General features: G+C 38.2%; 1 protein-coding gene across 1 annotated transcript in view; it reads right to left on the bottom strand.

Moving 5' to 3' along the window:
* LOC132559315 (guanine nucleotide-binding protein G(o) subunit alpha) overlaps positions 1 to 18772 on the bottom strand; it is a 42740-nt gene that overhangs the window by 22618 nt on the left and 1350 nt on the right. Inside the window, exon 2 of the mRNA XM_060223925.1 lies at positions 18565 to 18607. Coding sequence (XP_060079908.1) covers positions 18565 to 18607 — 43 coding nt within the window. The remainder of the gene's footprint in view (positions 1 to 18564; positions 18608 to 18772) is intronic.

The raw sequence follows: 18772 nt of genomic DNA, 5'->3' as shown, positions 1-18772 counted from the left end.
GTGTCATGTTGTTAAGTGACATTGTTTGTCGAGTGGCGAACACTTGTACGTCTCTAGTATTGAAATTCGTACAACAAGTGGACGTTTCATTGTCTGCTAAAGTTCATGGCCGAGCGTGTGATGTGTTTCTATCATAATATGCTTTTAGAATTATGAAATAAAGAACAGTTTGTATGTGAACTTAAATTCAAAGACGTCATTTAAGAAGTATTTAATCTATTTTCCATCGTTAAAAGTTGTCGACGCCAAAACATTTGAGCAGGGATTGCATAGGTATAAATCACTGGCGAACGATCAATATCTGCTAACTTCCGTGCCATGAATGATCATTTCTCCGTAATTTTTGTTCATCTCGGCTTTGTGTATGTCTTGACTGTCTACCCAAATAGCAGGTACGTTTCTGCTGGAATAGCAATAATACATAGCAAGGTAAAATACATCGTAGAGGCGATACAATACGTCAGAGATCGCCATTTTGGCATCAGCCACGTCGCTGATATGTGTTTGTGTCAAATGGCCGCCATCCGCGACGTTTCCCGGCTCCTCCTTTCTCAGTGGTAGCGCCAGACCAAATATACTGTGTGTGGATACGGCGGAGAGGCAAAACACATACCAGCCGATCAATACTTTGCATGTTATATTTTAATTCCAACAATTGAGAGTAGTGCCGTGCAAACTGTGTCTGATGGCTCCTCGTATGTAATGTATGGACGTAGCAAGTGTAGTTGTGACATTCAGTTCACGGTGGCCATTTCGATCCGCGCTGCCACACTTCGGCAGCATATTATCGTAATGACTGTGTTCTATTTTTAACTTGCAGACAAATTTTTCCGCTGCTCGTATGAACACACGTGTGAGCAGGCGACAGTTGGTATGCGCATGTGCTCTATTTTCAACAACATGTGCATTTTAAAGTTAAGCATATCGATTGATGAATACATAATTCGTGACGTAACAGTCTGGTCTATGCTAATGACGTCACCGCTAATTACGAGAATGCGGCAAAGTATACGTGATTTATTTACACTTGTTCATCCGATACGGTCAGGTTTGACATGTGCTAGGATCAAAACAAAAAAATCCGGCTTTCACAAACTATAACTATAACTAATCCTTTCAGGAATTGACTTTAATTAACCACGGTATAAGATAATAGATAGCTTAGAGAGATATTCCGGAAAAGTCGCAAAATTTCGGGTCAGTAGGTACCTTAAAGATCCCCTGCTACTGACTGTTTAAATTATTGTCAGCGTCTGGTCATTTCGGACAAACGAAATTGGTGGAAATATTCCTGTTCAATTCAAAATTTAAATGTAGAAATTTGAAAATTTAAATAATCAAAAATGAAACGAAAATCTATGAGCACCAGTATAAATATAAAAACCGGAAAACGGACTGATATCTCCGGTTTGGTTTATCAGCATCATATATACTGTACCCTATACACCGTAAATATAAGCTGAAATACAGGGAAAATTGAGAGTAACATAATAAGAACTGATTTCAATCAGTTGCCATGTTTATTTGCAGTGTATTGCGTAATCAGGAACATTTGCAAATTGATCTTTCTATAGCTCTGTAGAATTTCTAAAACAATTAATATCGTAAGTTCTTTTTGTACCGGGTTGAGACGTAGGATTTCTATAATATATATACTATTATGTAAGAACAAGAGCAAATATTTTGTACGTTTTTTTATAAATCAGTATCTAACGAAATCCTGACTTTTCAGGAATATCAATGTAAAAATTTGGAAGGTAAATCTAAATAACGGAGAGATATGCCAATGAAAGTAATTGCTCTTCCGAACGTCACAGTTGGTTTCGATCTCTATTCCCTTACAGTATTGTGTGACGTAATGGGACGTACGCACGCCCAACAAAACCACACGTAAGATATCTTTGAAGACTAAAGTAGTTGTAAAGTTTGGCTTTTTTACAGTATGTTGTGGAAATGCTGCCAACTCCTTCTGTCAAATCGTGTTACAGTAATACGTTGGTGTGTTTACATCGGTGTATCGTTATCGGTTTGTGGCAATAATCAAAGAAAGCGGCACCTCCAGTTTAAGATCCGTGTACCAAGTGGGTTATACAGTAAAGCCGCACCTCCAGTATCCGATCTGTGTACCAAGCGGGTTATACAGTAAAACGGCATTTCCAGTGTCAGATCTGTGTACCAGGCGGGTTATACAGTAAAGCCGCACCTCCAGTATCCGATCTGTGTACCAGGCGGGTTATACAGTAAAGCGGCACCTCCAGTATCCGATCTGTGTACCAGGTGGGTTATACTGTAAAGCGGCACCTCCAGTACCAGATCTGTGTACCAGGCGGGTTATACAGTAAAGCCGCACCTCCAGTATCAGGTCTGTGTACCAGGCGGGTTATACAGTAAAGCGGCACCTCCAGTACCAGATCTGTGTACCAGGCGGGTTATACCGTAAAGCCGCACCTCCAGTATCCGATCTGTGTACCAGGCGGGTTGTACTGTAAAGCCGCACCTCCAGTATCCGATCTGTGTACCAGGGTTATACTGTAAAGCGGCACCTCCAGTGTCCGATCTGTGTACCAGGCGGGTTATACTGTAAAGCGGCACCTCCAGTATCCGATCTGTGTACCTGGTATGTTATATTGTAAAGCCGCACCTCCAGTATCCGATCTGTGTACTAGGTATGTTATACTGTAAAGCGGCATCTCCAGTATCAGATCTGTGTACCAAGCGGGTTAAGATCCGTGTACCAGGAGGGTTATACAGTAAAGCCGCACCTCCAGTGTCAGATCCGTGTACCAGGCAGGTTATACTATAAAGCGGCAGGGTTATACATTAAAGCGGCACCTCCGGTTTTAGATCCGTGTACCAGGTGGGTTATACAGTAAAGCGGCACCTCCAGTATCCGATCGGTGTACCAGGCAGGTTATACTGTAAAGCGGCAGGGTTATACATTAAAGCGGCACCTCCGGTTTTAGATCCGTGTACCAGGTGGGTTATACAGTAATGCGGCACCTCCAGTATCCGATCGGTGTACCAGGCAGGTTATACTGTAAAGCGGCACCTCCAGTGTCAGATCTGTGTACCAGGTGTTTTATTGACGTGTTCATGGATCCTTTTAAAAATAGTACACGAGTTTTCAACGTCATATGGCAGTGTCGTCAACCTGTGGTTCCTGAAGTAAGCCGATAACTAGTGCTGTTAATCTAAATTAGACAGGGGTTTCAATGTCCTTGGTCCATGTTTCCTTGCAAAGTGAGCTAATTATGTTATTTTTAAGAAATGTCAGATCTATAAATAGAGATTGCCAAGACAAGTTAAGAAATTTTGTTCAGATTCGTCGTTTGCATGTAGAACACATCTTGTACTTGCATCGAGAAATATTAAAATACTGTGACGACGTTCATATATCCGACTATATTAGAATACCGCAAAGGAAATTGAGCTGTATAATTTGGGTCTCTTGGGATTGTCCGATTCTACAATTTCAATTCAGGGGGAGATAATTAGTGTAGGAATTTAGCTCAGCAAAATGTTTACAAAACTTATTCAGTCAAATCGTATCCGTGTTTACTCGGATGTATAAGTACTCGTTGACTAGTGAGGAGTACATATGTGTATAGCTAAGAGAGATAGACACTAGACATGTTGATCCGTTTCCCCATCCCACTACCACCTGTAGGAATTATCGTGGCGGCTGACTCATGTTAGCTGTCACAGTACCACTTCACCTTTGATTACCTCGGTAATTCTTGCAGGTGAATGATTTTACGACAATTGTTTTGATCGTCATCCACAAACAACTGATCTTCTTCCTTTGTGACTCGGGAGTAATCGTGTACGTCTGATGACTGTGTAGACTTGTATGTGTATAAACAGGTACACGTGTAAATCAGAGCACACCTACACACGTGACAAGGATAGGATTGTGACCGACATCCATATCGCTGGTACGCGTATACTCAGTACACATAGTGCTTCTATGTAACAAAACGTTGATACATTATCGTCCCATATCCTTGTCACTATCACCGTTACCCATTGTTAATATCGTCCTTGTCACCATCACCGTTACCCATTGTTAAATCAATATCGCCCTTGTCACCATCACCGTTACCCATTGTTAAATCGATATCGCCCTTGTCACCATCACCGTTACCAATTGTTAAATCGATATCGTCCTTGTCACCATCACTGTTACCCATTGTTAAATCGATATCGCCCTTGTCACCATCACTGTTACCCATTGTTAAATCGATATCGTCCCTGTCACCATCACTGTTACCCATTGTTAAATCACTATCGTCCCTGTCACCATCACTGTTACCCATTGTTAAATCGATATCGCCCTTGTCACCATCACTGTTACCCATTGTTAAATCGATATCGTCCTTGTCACCATCACTGTTACCCATTATTAAATCACTATCGTCCCTGTCACCATCACTGTTACCCATTGTTAAATCGATATCGTCCTTGTCACCATCACTGTTACCCATTGTTAAATCGATATCGCCCTTGTCACCATCACTGTTACCCATTGTTAATATCGTCCTTGTCACCATCACTGTTACCAATTGTTAAATCACTATCGTCCCTGTCACCATCACGGTTACCCATTGTTAATCGTCCTTGTCACCATCACTGTTACCCATTGTTAGATCGATATCGTCCTTGTCACCATCACCGTTACCCATTGTTAAATCAATTTCCCAAAGTTTTAAACAGTACATGCTGTATTACATGTCGTTTGAAATAACTTCACCATATCATTTGTTTTTTTTTTTTTTTTTTACAAAATCCGAGATTTAAAAAAAAAGCTTCAGCAAAGCAATCGTAACTTCGTAGTCTTTGAAAAAGTTCGTCCTATTGAGAAAGTTCGTCCCATATTGAGATACTTAAAGGATATCAGTGCGATGCATGTCCACGGATAGATTTTACCTGTCAGGAAGTATTTACGACCTAGATATTTAGTTTTGCGCTAGTTTGTGTTCACCTTCAGCCTGAAGGTAGACAATTACAATGTACTAAATTTATATACATATACTACCTCTATTTTACTAGAGACTATCAGACAGTAGTATCTGGAGATGTTGGTTTGATAGTGGTGTACCCCATATACACATGCATGATATAGTCACTAGACTTCCAAAATGGATACCAAATGAAGAAATATATTGTTAAACAAAATTTATGATAATGAGTAATATTGGAATCACCGTGTACAGTATTCCACTGGGCTTGTGGAAGTTCTAAAATTAGATTGTTACGAGTTCGGACGGCTCCCGGTCGATAGCGCGCGTACTATCTAACCTAACCCGCGGCCATTCAGGCTATCGATCGACATGTCTTCATCAAGCGCTGTTACCGCGTTCATCTCGTAGTATTGTCATGGTGGCGAGTAGGCAAGCTTTAGCGATGTACCGCGAGAGGCGGTTTGACTGGAAATGAGGAGGGAGGGAGGAAGTGCGTTTGCGGGAAATGAGGATATGAAAGAAGTTGAAATGACGTCATGGGAAAGAAGAAGTGACATTATTAGGAAGTCAGAACGTATATAAAAATATAAATCTACGTTGCAGGAGAGGAGCAAAGGAGGTGAAAGAGAAATGAAAGTGAACTAGAAATAGGAAGGATGTACGAATGTGAGAGAGAACGAGGTGAGAAAATGTAAAGGAGTGCGTGAGGGCGTGTTAAAGAGAAGAAAATGAGACAGTGAAGTTGTAAAAAAGCCCAATCTCTACCAGAGTTGTCGTTCCTTAACAGACACAATACACCCCCTGTAAACGGCTCACGGACTACCAATAGCTGACCTCGCGGTCAGTACGCAAATTTGACGTCGGGCAAAAAATATGGCGGCACCCTTGACAACACAAACGAGGCAGACACCTGTAGGCTGTTATGTATGTCAACAAAGACATTGTTAACGACAATGTTAGCGCGTTAGGATAGGAAATGTGACAATATTGTAGCCAAATTACCATCAATTATCACTTATGCCACTATGTATGGACAAGTTTCTCGAGAGAGAGTCGGTAGTTGAAAAGCGAAAGTACAAAATGCAAACACGACGGTTGGTGACTGTTTACTCACCATTATTCTTCCGCGATATAATCCATAGCGTTTTTAGCCATATAAACTAAAATCATCATTTCCCAGATGAACAAACTTTCATATTCAAACCGATACAAATAACGAAAACTGAAATCAATGAAATTACTCTCGTTAAACACAAAAATGTTTTACAAGAAGTTTGAAATGGCATGAGTTGCTTAAAGTGGTATTTTGTTGTGTACCGCAATTGCACTCTCGGAGAGATAGACACAAGACTATAATAATGAATTATATCTATTTTACAACAATTGCGAAGCAAGTTTTTCAAACGTATATAAATCACTCTTGTTGGTTCGGATGTAGCGCGCGAGGTGTCTTAGTGTGTGAGGAAACAGGAGTAGCCGGGGAAAACCCACGTGGTCGCGCAGGTGGCCTCATATCTTTTCACATCCATTCCGGGAATCGAACTCAGAACGGCTAGGTGAAAGGCGAATGCGTTACCAATGCGCCACCCTCCCACAAGTCCATACTAAAGGATACTTGTTGAAGTGTGGTCAAAGACGAGTTGATAAACGAGGTAGTGATAGTGTGGCAGATGAAGTGAAGTGATTGAGAAGGTGAGAGTCTAAAATGGAGATATGAGGGAGAGGACGAAAGGGATACGGAGGAAGAGAATTCCAGAAAATGAAGAAATAGAGGATGAAGCCTGAGCTGATAACGTGAGAGTGGAAGAAGAGAATCGCGAGGAAGAGGAAGTAAGGTGAACAAGAAGGGGGTTGTGGGAAAGGAGAAAGTGATATTATGGACTAGGAATAGACCAAGGGACAAATTAAGTAGTGAAGGGACTAGGGATAAAGATTTGGGAGAGGGAACGGTGAAGTCAAGAGATATGGATGACACACTGGAGAAAAACTGTTGAAAGCACGAGTTATTTAAGATGCCCAGGGGACAACACCGAAATCAAGTATCTAGGGCGACAACACTGAAATCATATATCTAGGGCGACAACACCCAAAAATCCCAAATCAGGTATCTAGGACGACAACACCCAAGAATCCCAAATCAGGTATCTAGGGGACAACACCGAAATCAGGTATCTAGGGCGACAACACCGAAATCAGATATCTAAGGCGGCAACACCGAAATCAGATATCTAGGGCGACAACACCCAAAAATCCAAAATTAGGTATCTAGGGGACAACACCGAAATCAGACATCTAGAGCGACAACACCCAAAAATCCAAAATTAGGTATCTAGGGGACAACACTGAAATCAGGTATCTAAGGCGACAACACCCAAATATCCCAAATCAGATGTCTAGGGAGATAACACTGAAAACAGGTGTCTTTGAAGAAAACACAGATAGCAAGTGTCTAGGGAAACAACACAGAAACCAGGTACCTTTTGAGACAACAACGAAAACAGGTACCATGGATACAACATCAACTAATGTGTCTTGGATGACAACATCGAAAACAGGTGTCTAGGGAAACAACACGGAAAGGCAGCACAGTAGTTGAAGCAGTACATCCTAAGTATTAGCGCAGGTTATCACGTGTTGTTCTCACGTGGCTATAAGAATTACTCTAAAGGTAGTGCTCTTCTTCTTATGTTTTTCTCTTGGAATAACATACGTATTTATGTCATGAATTATTTAATAATCGATGTTGTTTGCAGTGTATGCGTATCTAAATATTCCATAGAAAAGATTTTTAAAGAAATTAAATCTCTATCATTTTCCCCACTTTTAAAAGCTTATCTTAAGGAAACATGTACACTTGACCGTCCCTACCTCCTTCCCGGATATTCATGATATCGCAGACTTGGGGTTAAAGAAAAAAAATGACAAAGATTATATATCAAGTGAAATATCTGAGAACTAGAGAGTACTGACAGGTGCTCGGTGTGGATGCACACCCTTGCGCTCACGTGTTGAAACGTAATAGTAACATTACTTCATCTGCAATGCACGTCAAGAAATTTTTCTATTTCTGATTTAGCTAGAAGTGGTGCGTGTAAGTAAACGTGCTTTACGTTCATACGTTAATGATGAATTGCGCCAACGGCCATTGGGACTGAGCACCAAGCACACGCAATTACCACGCCGCGTACAGGTGTTCACTCGGTATGACGTTAATCTCATCATATGAAGAAAATGACAATTTTCAGAATCAAACGTCAGTACTCATTAATATGGGGTATACCATTAAGCACAACAATCAAACAAACAACACTAGCTACGTGTAGTAAATATTGCCAGCTATATCAAAGTATGCTACTGTGCTAAAAAAAGCACATGGCGAAAGCATGCACTGTCAGACTGAAAAGACTTGCCACTTTCATCTGTACGTAGAATATTAATTTACGGTGATTGTATATCAGTATCCGTGTGTATTGCAAGTTTCACTTGTAACTCGGGTAATCACTTTTATTTAACAGGCCTTAAAGTTGTGAGTAAATGAAAATGAGAGTTTGGATATGTTGTGTATCGCCATGTGGCGGGTAAAATCGCCCGATTCTTTTTACCCTCAAACTCATACATATTTTGGATGCTTTCGTACAATATATTGGTATTCAAAGGTCAGATGTCAACCAAAAGGTTATTTAATTAACACAATGATATAAAACTTCATCTTCAAAGACCTTACGTTAACCAGGACAATACACCTATTCTCTTCAAATTAGTTTCAGATTTTTTTTCTCTAAAATTCCTCCTTGGCCTTGTTCTTGACTACATTGCCCGCGAATGTATCGATCGGAAAGCTTATTATGTATGTACGTTTCATTGATTTTCTAGCCGACTTCCGGTTCCGGTTTATTGGTTTTGTAATATATATATACATAATTCTATAAAATCAGAAACGTTTAAATTAGGACAGTTCACTTTGTAGATTTGAAGTGCATACTTTAATTTTCCTTACAAAAGGTTTGAAAAATACGCTATCCGGATACTTTATGAAGTTTATTCTGTTGTTGAAATAGCTTTTCTGGGCGGCGTTTTTGAGTAACCAGTTAATAGAACTGTTACGTCACCAATACTAAATATTTAAATATTGTTTTTGATGTTTGTGATATTTTTGCTTTGCCAATTTATTTTTACAAATAGCGTCACGAACTAATCAGTCAATGCGACGCTGTCTCACGGATCGGACGATGCACGGTTAGGCTTTCTTTACTAGAATTTCTCCAACCTATACATAACCACATCTTCGTATTTGTAATCTTCTTAAAATATCATTATTCTACAATCCATGTGACGAATAATTAGTCCTAACTAATAAGCGGACCCTACACGCGTTTTTAGTTTCCGGTCACCAGCTGTTGCACGAGAATCAACGAGATGGGACAATTGTGTTTACACATCAATAATGTTGATATCATTGTCGACTCATTCATGTGACGTTTTACAATTAGAATATAATTCAAATAAGTGTATCGTCTTAGTATTGAGCTGTATGCCTGCAACAGTGGGCGTAGTCGTGACATTTAATCAATGTCGGGATGTTGTTTTTTGTCTTGAAACATTGATTGCTTTCCAAACAGACGGTGTTACGTTAACAGCTAACAGCGGAAAGACGTATTTCAGCAAACGCTAAAAATGTTCATAACAGAGATCGAAACATAGAAATTGTAAATATCGTAAGCGACACATATTTCGGGTTGCCTTTGTGTTTGAATTTGGGCTCCTTAGAACCACTTCGCTACTAAGCTTATCCTGCAGTGTTTTCATAAGGAATTGGTAAGACAAGCTTACACGACTAGACTTTTTCACATCTGTCACCATTCACATATTCTATCAAATTTATAACAACTGATTTTTGAATCCACGACTTGGAAATTGGAGCGTTATGTGACCCCGTTTCAATACAAGAAATCTGAACGGTGAGGAATGATTCGCTTGATAAAATTTGAACGCGAGCGTTTCTCGATCACAAACAGACTGACAGTATTTCCCAAACACATCGTCTTCACCAATGGCTTCATAATGATAGATTGCCTGGGAGTGGGGCGTATGGTTGAGGAGGCGATGGCTACTCTATTGATCGCAATCGGAAAGGTGCTTGAGCAAGGGTATTTTACAATAATTGCAAAACATTGATTACATCTTACTGAGCATTGTTCTTCTAAACGCTTGTGAGAACAGGATTATTGGGTCGCTTGTGTACCTTTCTAACCATTTCAACCATTTCTTCTCCCTCGTTAGACTCAACAACACGATTCTTAACTTAGGTCACCAAGCCTTACAACTCTGTATCGATAGGTTGAGTTTTATTAAATAAAGAGTTGTCAAATCACAGCGACGGGTCCGACATGATTAAACTTTACAAAAAAATTCTGTATTACCCCACTTTTCATGAAACTATAAACAATAACTTCAGGAAAAACGAAAAACGTTCTGGCTCCCTGCAGTCAGAACCGATACGCATCGCTCAGGGTTAAACAGTCGCTGTTCTAACGGAAACTGGAAATAAATACGTTCCTACAAACATCAACTGAGCTTTACCGACAGCAAAACGTTAACAGTAAGTCCTTGTTCTGAAATAATTTGTACATCACTTACAACTTGTACATACTTCAGTGTTGACATAACGATACATGTTTTAACGATGAGCGTGAGATAGACTATTTCTCTACTAGTGTTTTGTATATTCTATTTTTCTGTGATAAAATTCTGTATACTGAGTCCCAGGTCAGCTTGGGAGCGGTAAGACAACATTTAAGCCGTGCAGGAGAAGCCATGTTTGGGGCACAAGTTTTTCGTAGCAATAGCAATTCAACATTATTCTGAAGTTTCGAATTCCCTGCTAAACTTGCATATCATGATAACAAATACATTCTTCAAACACTTTCATATCTCTAATAGTATTTTTTAATTATCATTAATATATATATATATATTTTCCCCCAAGAAATAAAAAAAATCCAAATGTTATTTTCATAATACTCTTATCACTATATCCATGTTACATTGTTTTCAATATTGCACGGAGATAACAAACATTATTGAACTATTCGATGAAGATGAGAAAGGTTTTGGGAGCTAGTCTAATCGATATGTTGCTGAGTGTGGAGAAGGCTGAACAGACATCGTATTTACTTGGGCTAATTAATTAGCTTGGAGTCGTGTACACACACGGACAATAGAGTGATCATCCAGATCCCATTCCAGCAGCACCTGGTCTCGTCCACATAACCAATGCCAGATGTTCCAATTCATAGCTCCGACATGGCAAGACATCAATCGGATGCACGTGCGTGTTTCGTAACGTGAAGGACACGAGCCTCGTGGTCAGTGCTTCAGTGTTTACAACATCTTTTGGTAAAATTTATTTCTTAGAATGAAAGAAAATAAAGATATTTTCGAAATCCGAACTCGCATTATATAATTGTTTTGTTTCCGTGTCATGGTATTTGTATCGCAAATAAAACAAGGAGAGTTATGACACAAAGCAAAGTGGTCATCTCTCAACACCGGTATATCTAGTTCATGACACCATTACATGCCTTCCACAACGATCATGTGGTACCACAAGTCTAATTCACGGAAAAGACCGTTCGGCAGACTTCGGTAAACCTCGGGTGAATACGTACTCTCCAACGAGGCAGTGACACAATTAGTCTTCGCTCTACCACACCCTTATTCATCGTGACCAGACATGTTGAGCAGTATGTTTTCAATTGACGACGCGAGCCGACATTCATCTCCGTCACACGGATATGTGTCATGTCCGGACCTCGGTTACTTATATTTTATATATGACTGTAAATATAAACTCTTTCATACTTTAGATCTGCAAGGTCTGTTGTGCATATAGGATGTAATGCACAACATCCTAATTCAATTAAATTTTGTAAATGAAACTATTAGTACATGCATTAATGTACGTTATAAATGCTTCAACAAACGACGGTTTTCTGTTCTAATACGTTGTATAACATCCGTGTGTTTTGATTCATCGTTAATATTGTTTGTTCTAATCGTTACATTAATTGCTCATGAAAGTCGACGATTACATATAAGTGGTAGGCACTAATTTCAGGATAAGTACAGATCAATTACGTCACAATTGCTTGTCACGCACGGACTTACGCAACCAATAATAGCGTTGTTTGCGCATATGTATTGCGGTCCGTGAAATCTCAACGAGTATCAATAAACAGTATCCCGATCATATTTGATTTCTGATTATCTACTGGTCACTTTCTTAAGTCCACGTCCACTAATTCACGCGAAAAACGAGAAAGGACAAACAACACACGCACAAGCTCAAAATAATTCACTTTATGAAATACACTAGTAGAACCATACACTATATTAGATGTCTACACAATGTCAGAGTATGTCTAAACACAGAGTATTTATGTATATATAATGTCAGAGTATTTATGTAATGTCAGAGTGTTTATGTCAGAGTATTTATGTCTACACAATGTCAGAGTATTTATGTCTACATAATGTCAGAGTACATAATGTCAGAGTATTTATGTCTACACAATGTCAGAGTATTTATGTCTACACAATGTCAGAGTATTTATGTCTACACAATGTCAGAGTATTTATGTCCATACAATGTCAGAGTATTTATGTCTACATAATGTCAGAGTATTTATGTCTACATAATGTCAGAGTATTTATGTCTACACAATGTCAGAGTATTTATGTCTACACAATGTCAGAGTATTTATGTCCATACAATGTCAGAGTATTTATGTCCACACAATGTCAGAGTATTTATGTCTACACAATGTCAGAGTATTTATGTCTACATAATGTCAGAGTATTTATGTCCATACAATGTCAGAGTATTTATGTCCATACAATGTCAGAGTATTTATGTCTACACAATGTCAGAGTATTTATGTCTACACAATGTCAGAGTATTTATGTCTACATAATGTCAGAGTATTTATGTCTACACAATGTCAGAGTATTTATGTCTATACAATGTCAGAGTATTTATGTCTACATAATGTCAGAGTGTTTATGTCTACACAATGTCAGAGTATTTATGTCTACACAATGTCAGAGTATTTATGTCTATACAATGTCAGAGTATTTATGTCTACATAATGTCAGAGTATTTATGTCTACACAATGTCAGAGTATTTATGTCTACATAATGTCAGAGTGTTTATGTCTACACAATGTCAGAGTATTTATGTCTACACAATGTCAGAGTATTTATGTCTACACAATGTCAGAGTATTTATGTCTACACAATGTCAGAGTATTTATGTCTACATAATGTCAGAGTATTTATGTCTACACAATGTCAGAGTATTTATGTCCATACAATGTCAGATTATTTATGTCTACATAATGTCAGAGTATTTATGTCTACATGATGTACCACAGTACCCATGTCTATAAAATAAATGTCAAAACATTTATGTCTACATATTTATGTCAAAGTATTTATATCATTATAGCATGTCAAAATATAGCTGATATCAATATAATGAATTGGTGCTGTATCTTAATTATATCGATATTTATAATGAATTTGTGATATCACCTATGGTTTGAGTGATATCACTTAAGCGGGATGAAACGTAAAACAGAATTCTGACTGACAGTATTGATGTTCAGCTTTAAGATATACAAAGTTTTAGTAAAAAGAGAATAAATGTATAAATGGTTTAAGGACATAGATGTACAAACATCCAGAATATTACTATCATGTATACGACTGTAGCAGACATGAAGATTGTGTTTCATAAGGACACCGATCCTTGAATGAATTTCAGTGAAATAATATTTTTGTATCATGTATATATATTTTTTTTATTTTTTATATTCATGAACACAACAAAGGCAATCTTTCGAAATATCAGACATCGTGGAAAAAAGTGTATTCTGTTGTGTTAGACGATCCTAGCTAAGTTATTTATTAGCTTCGTACTCTCATCTATTGAAAATGATGACCGTTCTGCTCAAAGGGTTGTAGAAATAGTGCTGACAGACATTGTTTCCATAGATTATTCTCTGTCATACATTTGTAACCTGATATCTATAGATTCCCTTGTTACTCTAGCTTAAGACCTATATTTCTGCTTGCCTACGCCCATAAACATACACCGACTAAAAAACCAAATTCGATATGTACAGATAGGTAACTTGTTCGAAAAAACAGATTTGTACATAATCTCTTTTGAAATATAGATGTACGATAATTTTCGGTATCATCAAGACCTTTTGATACTATAAATTCATAATGATAAGCATTTCTAAAAGAATAAAGTATGCAAGTATTATCAGCTTATATTAAACCGTTTAAAAACAAGCCGACAGATTAAGAATAACCATTGTTTCAAACACTTTACAAATAGAAGTTACACATTTTGAGATGTGGTTCGATTAAATGCTACAGACTTCCCGTTTGTCACAGACTAGACCTCAATCTATATTACACCTATTCAAGCATGTCGACGTAAGTCCATAAAAACATAAACAATAATAAACTTTGACACTAGGACCCTAACGATGACGGCGCATGTCTACTACATACTTAAGTATTGCCAAAATCCAATGAGGATTATTTCTCTGTCCTGTGCAGAAGTACTATGACACCAAAACTCAAAGGTTACCATGCTATGTGTCTGGTCAGTGTGTAGGCCTCACTTGATTTGCAATCTGTGAAATTAGTTACAAAGGTCACATGCTTTAGTAATAACATCGCGTGCTATCGGAAGGTTACTTCCGGCTCGGAAACAAACTCTCGCCTCCTAGTGATCATGGAGAGTATCGTCTAGTTTTCCTGTGTTATTCACTAATCGGCGTTTTGTATTGTCGACAGTAGGGTTAATCTATTGCCATTGAGGTTTTAAGTATGTCTAACCGATCAAATAGGTTTATTATCAACGTTTTTGTTGAGTTTGTGTTTCCGGGTAACATAGCAGTATAACATATAAAAGTGTGAACATCGCTGGAACGAAAGAATGAGGTTTATTATACACATTAACAATGCATTTTTACATATCAACAATGTCATTCAAAGCAACAAAGTTTTGTGTCGACATCAACAAAGTCCTGTGCTCATATCACAAGAAGTCTCGTATCCATAGCAACAATGCCTTGTATCCATTCCATAAAAAATACGTTTACATTGCAACGAAATCTCGTATCCATGTCAACAAAATCTCGTATCCATGTCAACTAATGTCTTGTATCCATTCCATATAAATAGTTACGTTTACATAACAATAAAGTCTTGTATCCATTCCATATAAATAGTTACGTTTACATAACAATAAAGTCTTGTATCAATATCAACAATGAATTGCATCCATAGCAACACAGTCTCGTGTCCATGTCAACAAAGTCTCGCATCCATAGCAACAAAGTCTCGCATCCATAACAACAAAGTTTCGTGTCAATTCCATATAAAAAGTCAGGGTGACATAGCAACAAAATCTCGTACCCATATCAACAAAGTCTCGTATCCATATCAACATAATCTCGGTTTCACACCCACGTAGTCTCGAACCCATGCTGGTCTAATCATGCATCCATAGCAACAAAGTCTCGTTTACATGTCAACTATGTTTTGTAACCATATAAACAATGTTTTTTATATGAATAATGTGTATTGTCGGAAGAAAAGTCTCGTGTGCAGGTAGCCACAGTCTCGTGCACAAACTTAATGTTTCACTTTAAGAATAAGGGTTAAAACACAGCAACAAAGACATGTAAAAGAAATAACGCCTTTAGCCTAGATAGACACGGACTCGACTCTTTCAATAAAAAATATAAACAGACAGAAGTCGTGATAATGCTATGATTTATGGGTACAGCCGTATGGTATAGAATATCATTGGTGCTGACAATATCTCTACGCCTATCTTTTACCTTGTTTTGTTTCAATCAATTTCCAGACAATAAAACAAACAATATTTTGTCTGCTTTACCAAGCATAAACGTCAATTCTCTTATTAAGTCTCTTCAACAAATAAACTTTATCGTTACACAAATCGCTATTTCCTGTTGTACCAATTCAACACACGCCAGTACAAACTTGTCATTTTCAGTGATCATTTCCCTCCCCGGTATTACCACACATACGAAGTCGTTTACTATCTTAGGCACAGAAATACTTCGATACCTCGAGCATCTACATGAAACTAAAGTTCTGAAAGAGACAAAGTCTCAAAGTATACAAAGATGAAGGCATCCATTTTTTCCACTCATGTTAAACATATTTTTTTCTTGTTTTTTTTTTTTTGTTTTTTGTTTTCGTTTCAAGCACAGTCTTTGCCCCAACTAGTTGTAACAGTTCAATAGACGATTTTTTTCATTGCGTTTCTAACATGGATGTGTGTAACTCCATTTTACTTAGGTCATTTCGTTCACTGTTCACTTGACAAAACTGCCCAACGCTTGCCTCGAGCACAAGGTCCGTTTCACAAAGCGATGGTCAAAATGATATTGTCAACTAATTAGCACAGTTCAGTTGCTTCAGAAACGACAACTCCACGTGAGTGACCACTTATTTCACAACCACTTGGTCTGCATTCAACATTCTTGAAAGTACTTTCACATCCTGCTTTGTCATAGTATATGTCAGCCCCGCCTCCAATACATACACACACGCACCTTACCCATCTATCTACTACGAAGGTCGTTATCTACAGACGTCAGTTTCTACAAACGTCCATGTCTGCTGCAAACGTCGACATCTTCCACGAACGCAAAACCGTCATTTGGGATGTAAAAATGCATAACAGCCTCGCGAGAAATGTCAATATAAAACATGTCAAAAAATGTTCATAAATCACCTCCAAATGTGACCTTATAAAAGGAAAAATGACTCCAGAAATTACGATATTCGGTTAATTCGATATCGAAATGTCGATATAAACCCATGTTAAATTTCTACATTCACCATAGTAATCGTTGTCAATGGTTTATCGATGGTCAAAGCAGTCGATACGGCAGGACGAACGGACTGGTAAACAGATTATATACATCAATGTTTCTCTCAAGGACTTAAAATTATCATAATGAAGCGGAGCAGAATGGACGAAGAACACGTTTCATCCTTTGCCAGGCAACATAGAAGATCTGAAGCTAGTCTTTACATGGTACACATTGTTGGGGGTCCTGGACATCTCCCACTGTAAACGGTTCTGATCAATACGCTATGGTCGTGTACAAAATCGATGCCTGACGATCGATGTACACAAATAGGTTGCCAGATCATTGGCCGAAGGACCAATCCGGAACTAACGAGACGTTCGACGGTTTTGATTATTACATAGGGCGATGATCACCATTATCATTCAAAAGGGGAAAATATACATGTTCAACGTTTTTGTTTTCTTCAAACCTTTGCGAATTCATTATCATTATTGTTATTTTTCCTTTTCTGTAAATAATGCCGGGAATAATGTTACGTCACATGTGAATTGAGCAAGCGCCATCTACCTACCGTGTGACACCCGATCTTAAATCTTGAATAACAAATGTAACGACAGATTTGGCACGTACACACACACACACACAAACACACACACACTTACACAAACCCACAAGTATGACGGCAGATACAGCCTGATGCTGGGTTGATGGTTCAACAATCATTTCTCTACAGTGTAGCTGATCGATCGACAGAAAATTGAATGGAGCCTCCGAATTGTCGTCTGCTTACGACCGTATTTAGCTTCATCTTTTCCACTTTAACCATATACTAAATATTTATTCATCACTGCATTACCCCTATTACAGTTCTGTTCAGAATAGAACACTATAAACACCATTGGCCTCCATGTTGAATTTCTTAACGTTCTGCCGCAAAACCGTTATAATTTATGAAAATAGCTGACGATCGCCATTCTGTCAATATGGCGGCGGACATAGCAGTGTGCATAGACTCAATCTGGAGTCGGATAATCTGTAGTTATTATTTGTAGTTGAAATCAAGCGAAACCAATAAAAATGTGATAAATGAAGTCGGACACATATGGGAAAACTATTTAGCTGGCTGTTTAACCCGGGGCGCCGTCAGATATCTACATCACAAATAATTTCCTCAGTAGCGAGACGCAAGTTACATTTCTCACGGGCGTCTCTGAATTTAGATTTTAAACAACTACACCGGCGAGTAGGTGTATTGTATAAAAACTGTTGTATCCGACACAGTTGAATGATTAGTAATACTTGTGAAATAGTAAATAGGACAAGTGGATGTTATCTCTGGTTATTCCGGTTTGAGTTTGTTTGTATGACGGGTAAAAATGTCTGTATAGTGTTTACATGTTTAGAAAAGATTATGCACATGAGGCCGGGAGGAGGGACGTGTTTGCGCGTGTGCTAGGAAGGAGTGTAGAGATGAGGGGGGTAATATAAACAACGGGTTAACTTATTTACAGGCAATATCGTATTGGAGGCTGGTTTGTGTAGATGCATGATTCAATTTCACCACGCTGTTTCAATGTGCATCAAATAATTATCCTTTTTATGTCTAACAAAACAAGCCTATTACATCTTATACACACACACACATATATATATATATACATTAACTTACTTCATTTGCTTCACTATAGTACTTTTTCCTGATTCACCAGCTCCTACAACATAAAGATTAAAATTTTAATTTCCCGATAATACATAATTAAATCGTACCAGCTACCAGAGTATTTACACAGAATCGAGTAGAACATTATAAGCGATTGATCCGCATAAATTAATGTAACCTCACTACCAGTCGGTATGGAAGACTCTACACCGATACT

The sequence above is a fragment of the Ylistrum balloti genome, unplaced genomic scaffold (genome assembly GCF_031769215.1).
Source record: "Ylistrum balloti isolate Yb309-2 unplaced genomic scaffold, AGI_CSIRO_Ybal_v1 Utg370892, whole genome shotgun sequence".
NCBI lineage: Eukaryota > Metazoa > Mollusca > Bivalvia > Pectinida > Pectinidae > Ylistrum > Ylistrum balloti.
The sequence above is the reverse complement of the archived record's forward strand: the minus strand, read 5'-3'. Positions and strand labels throughout refer to the sequence as shown.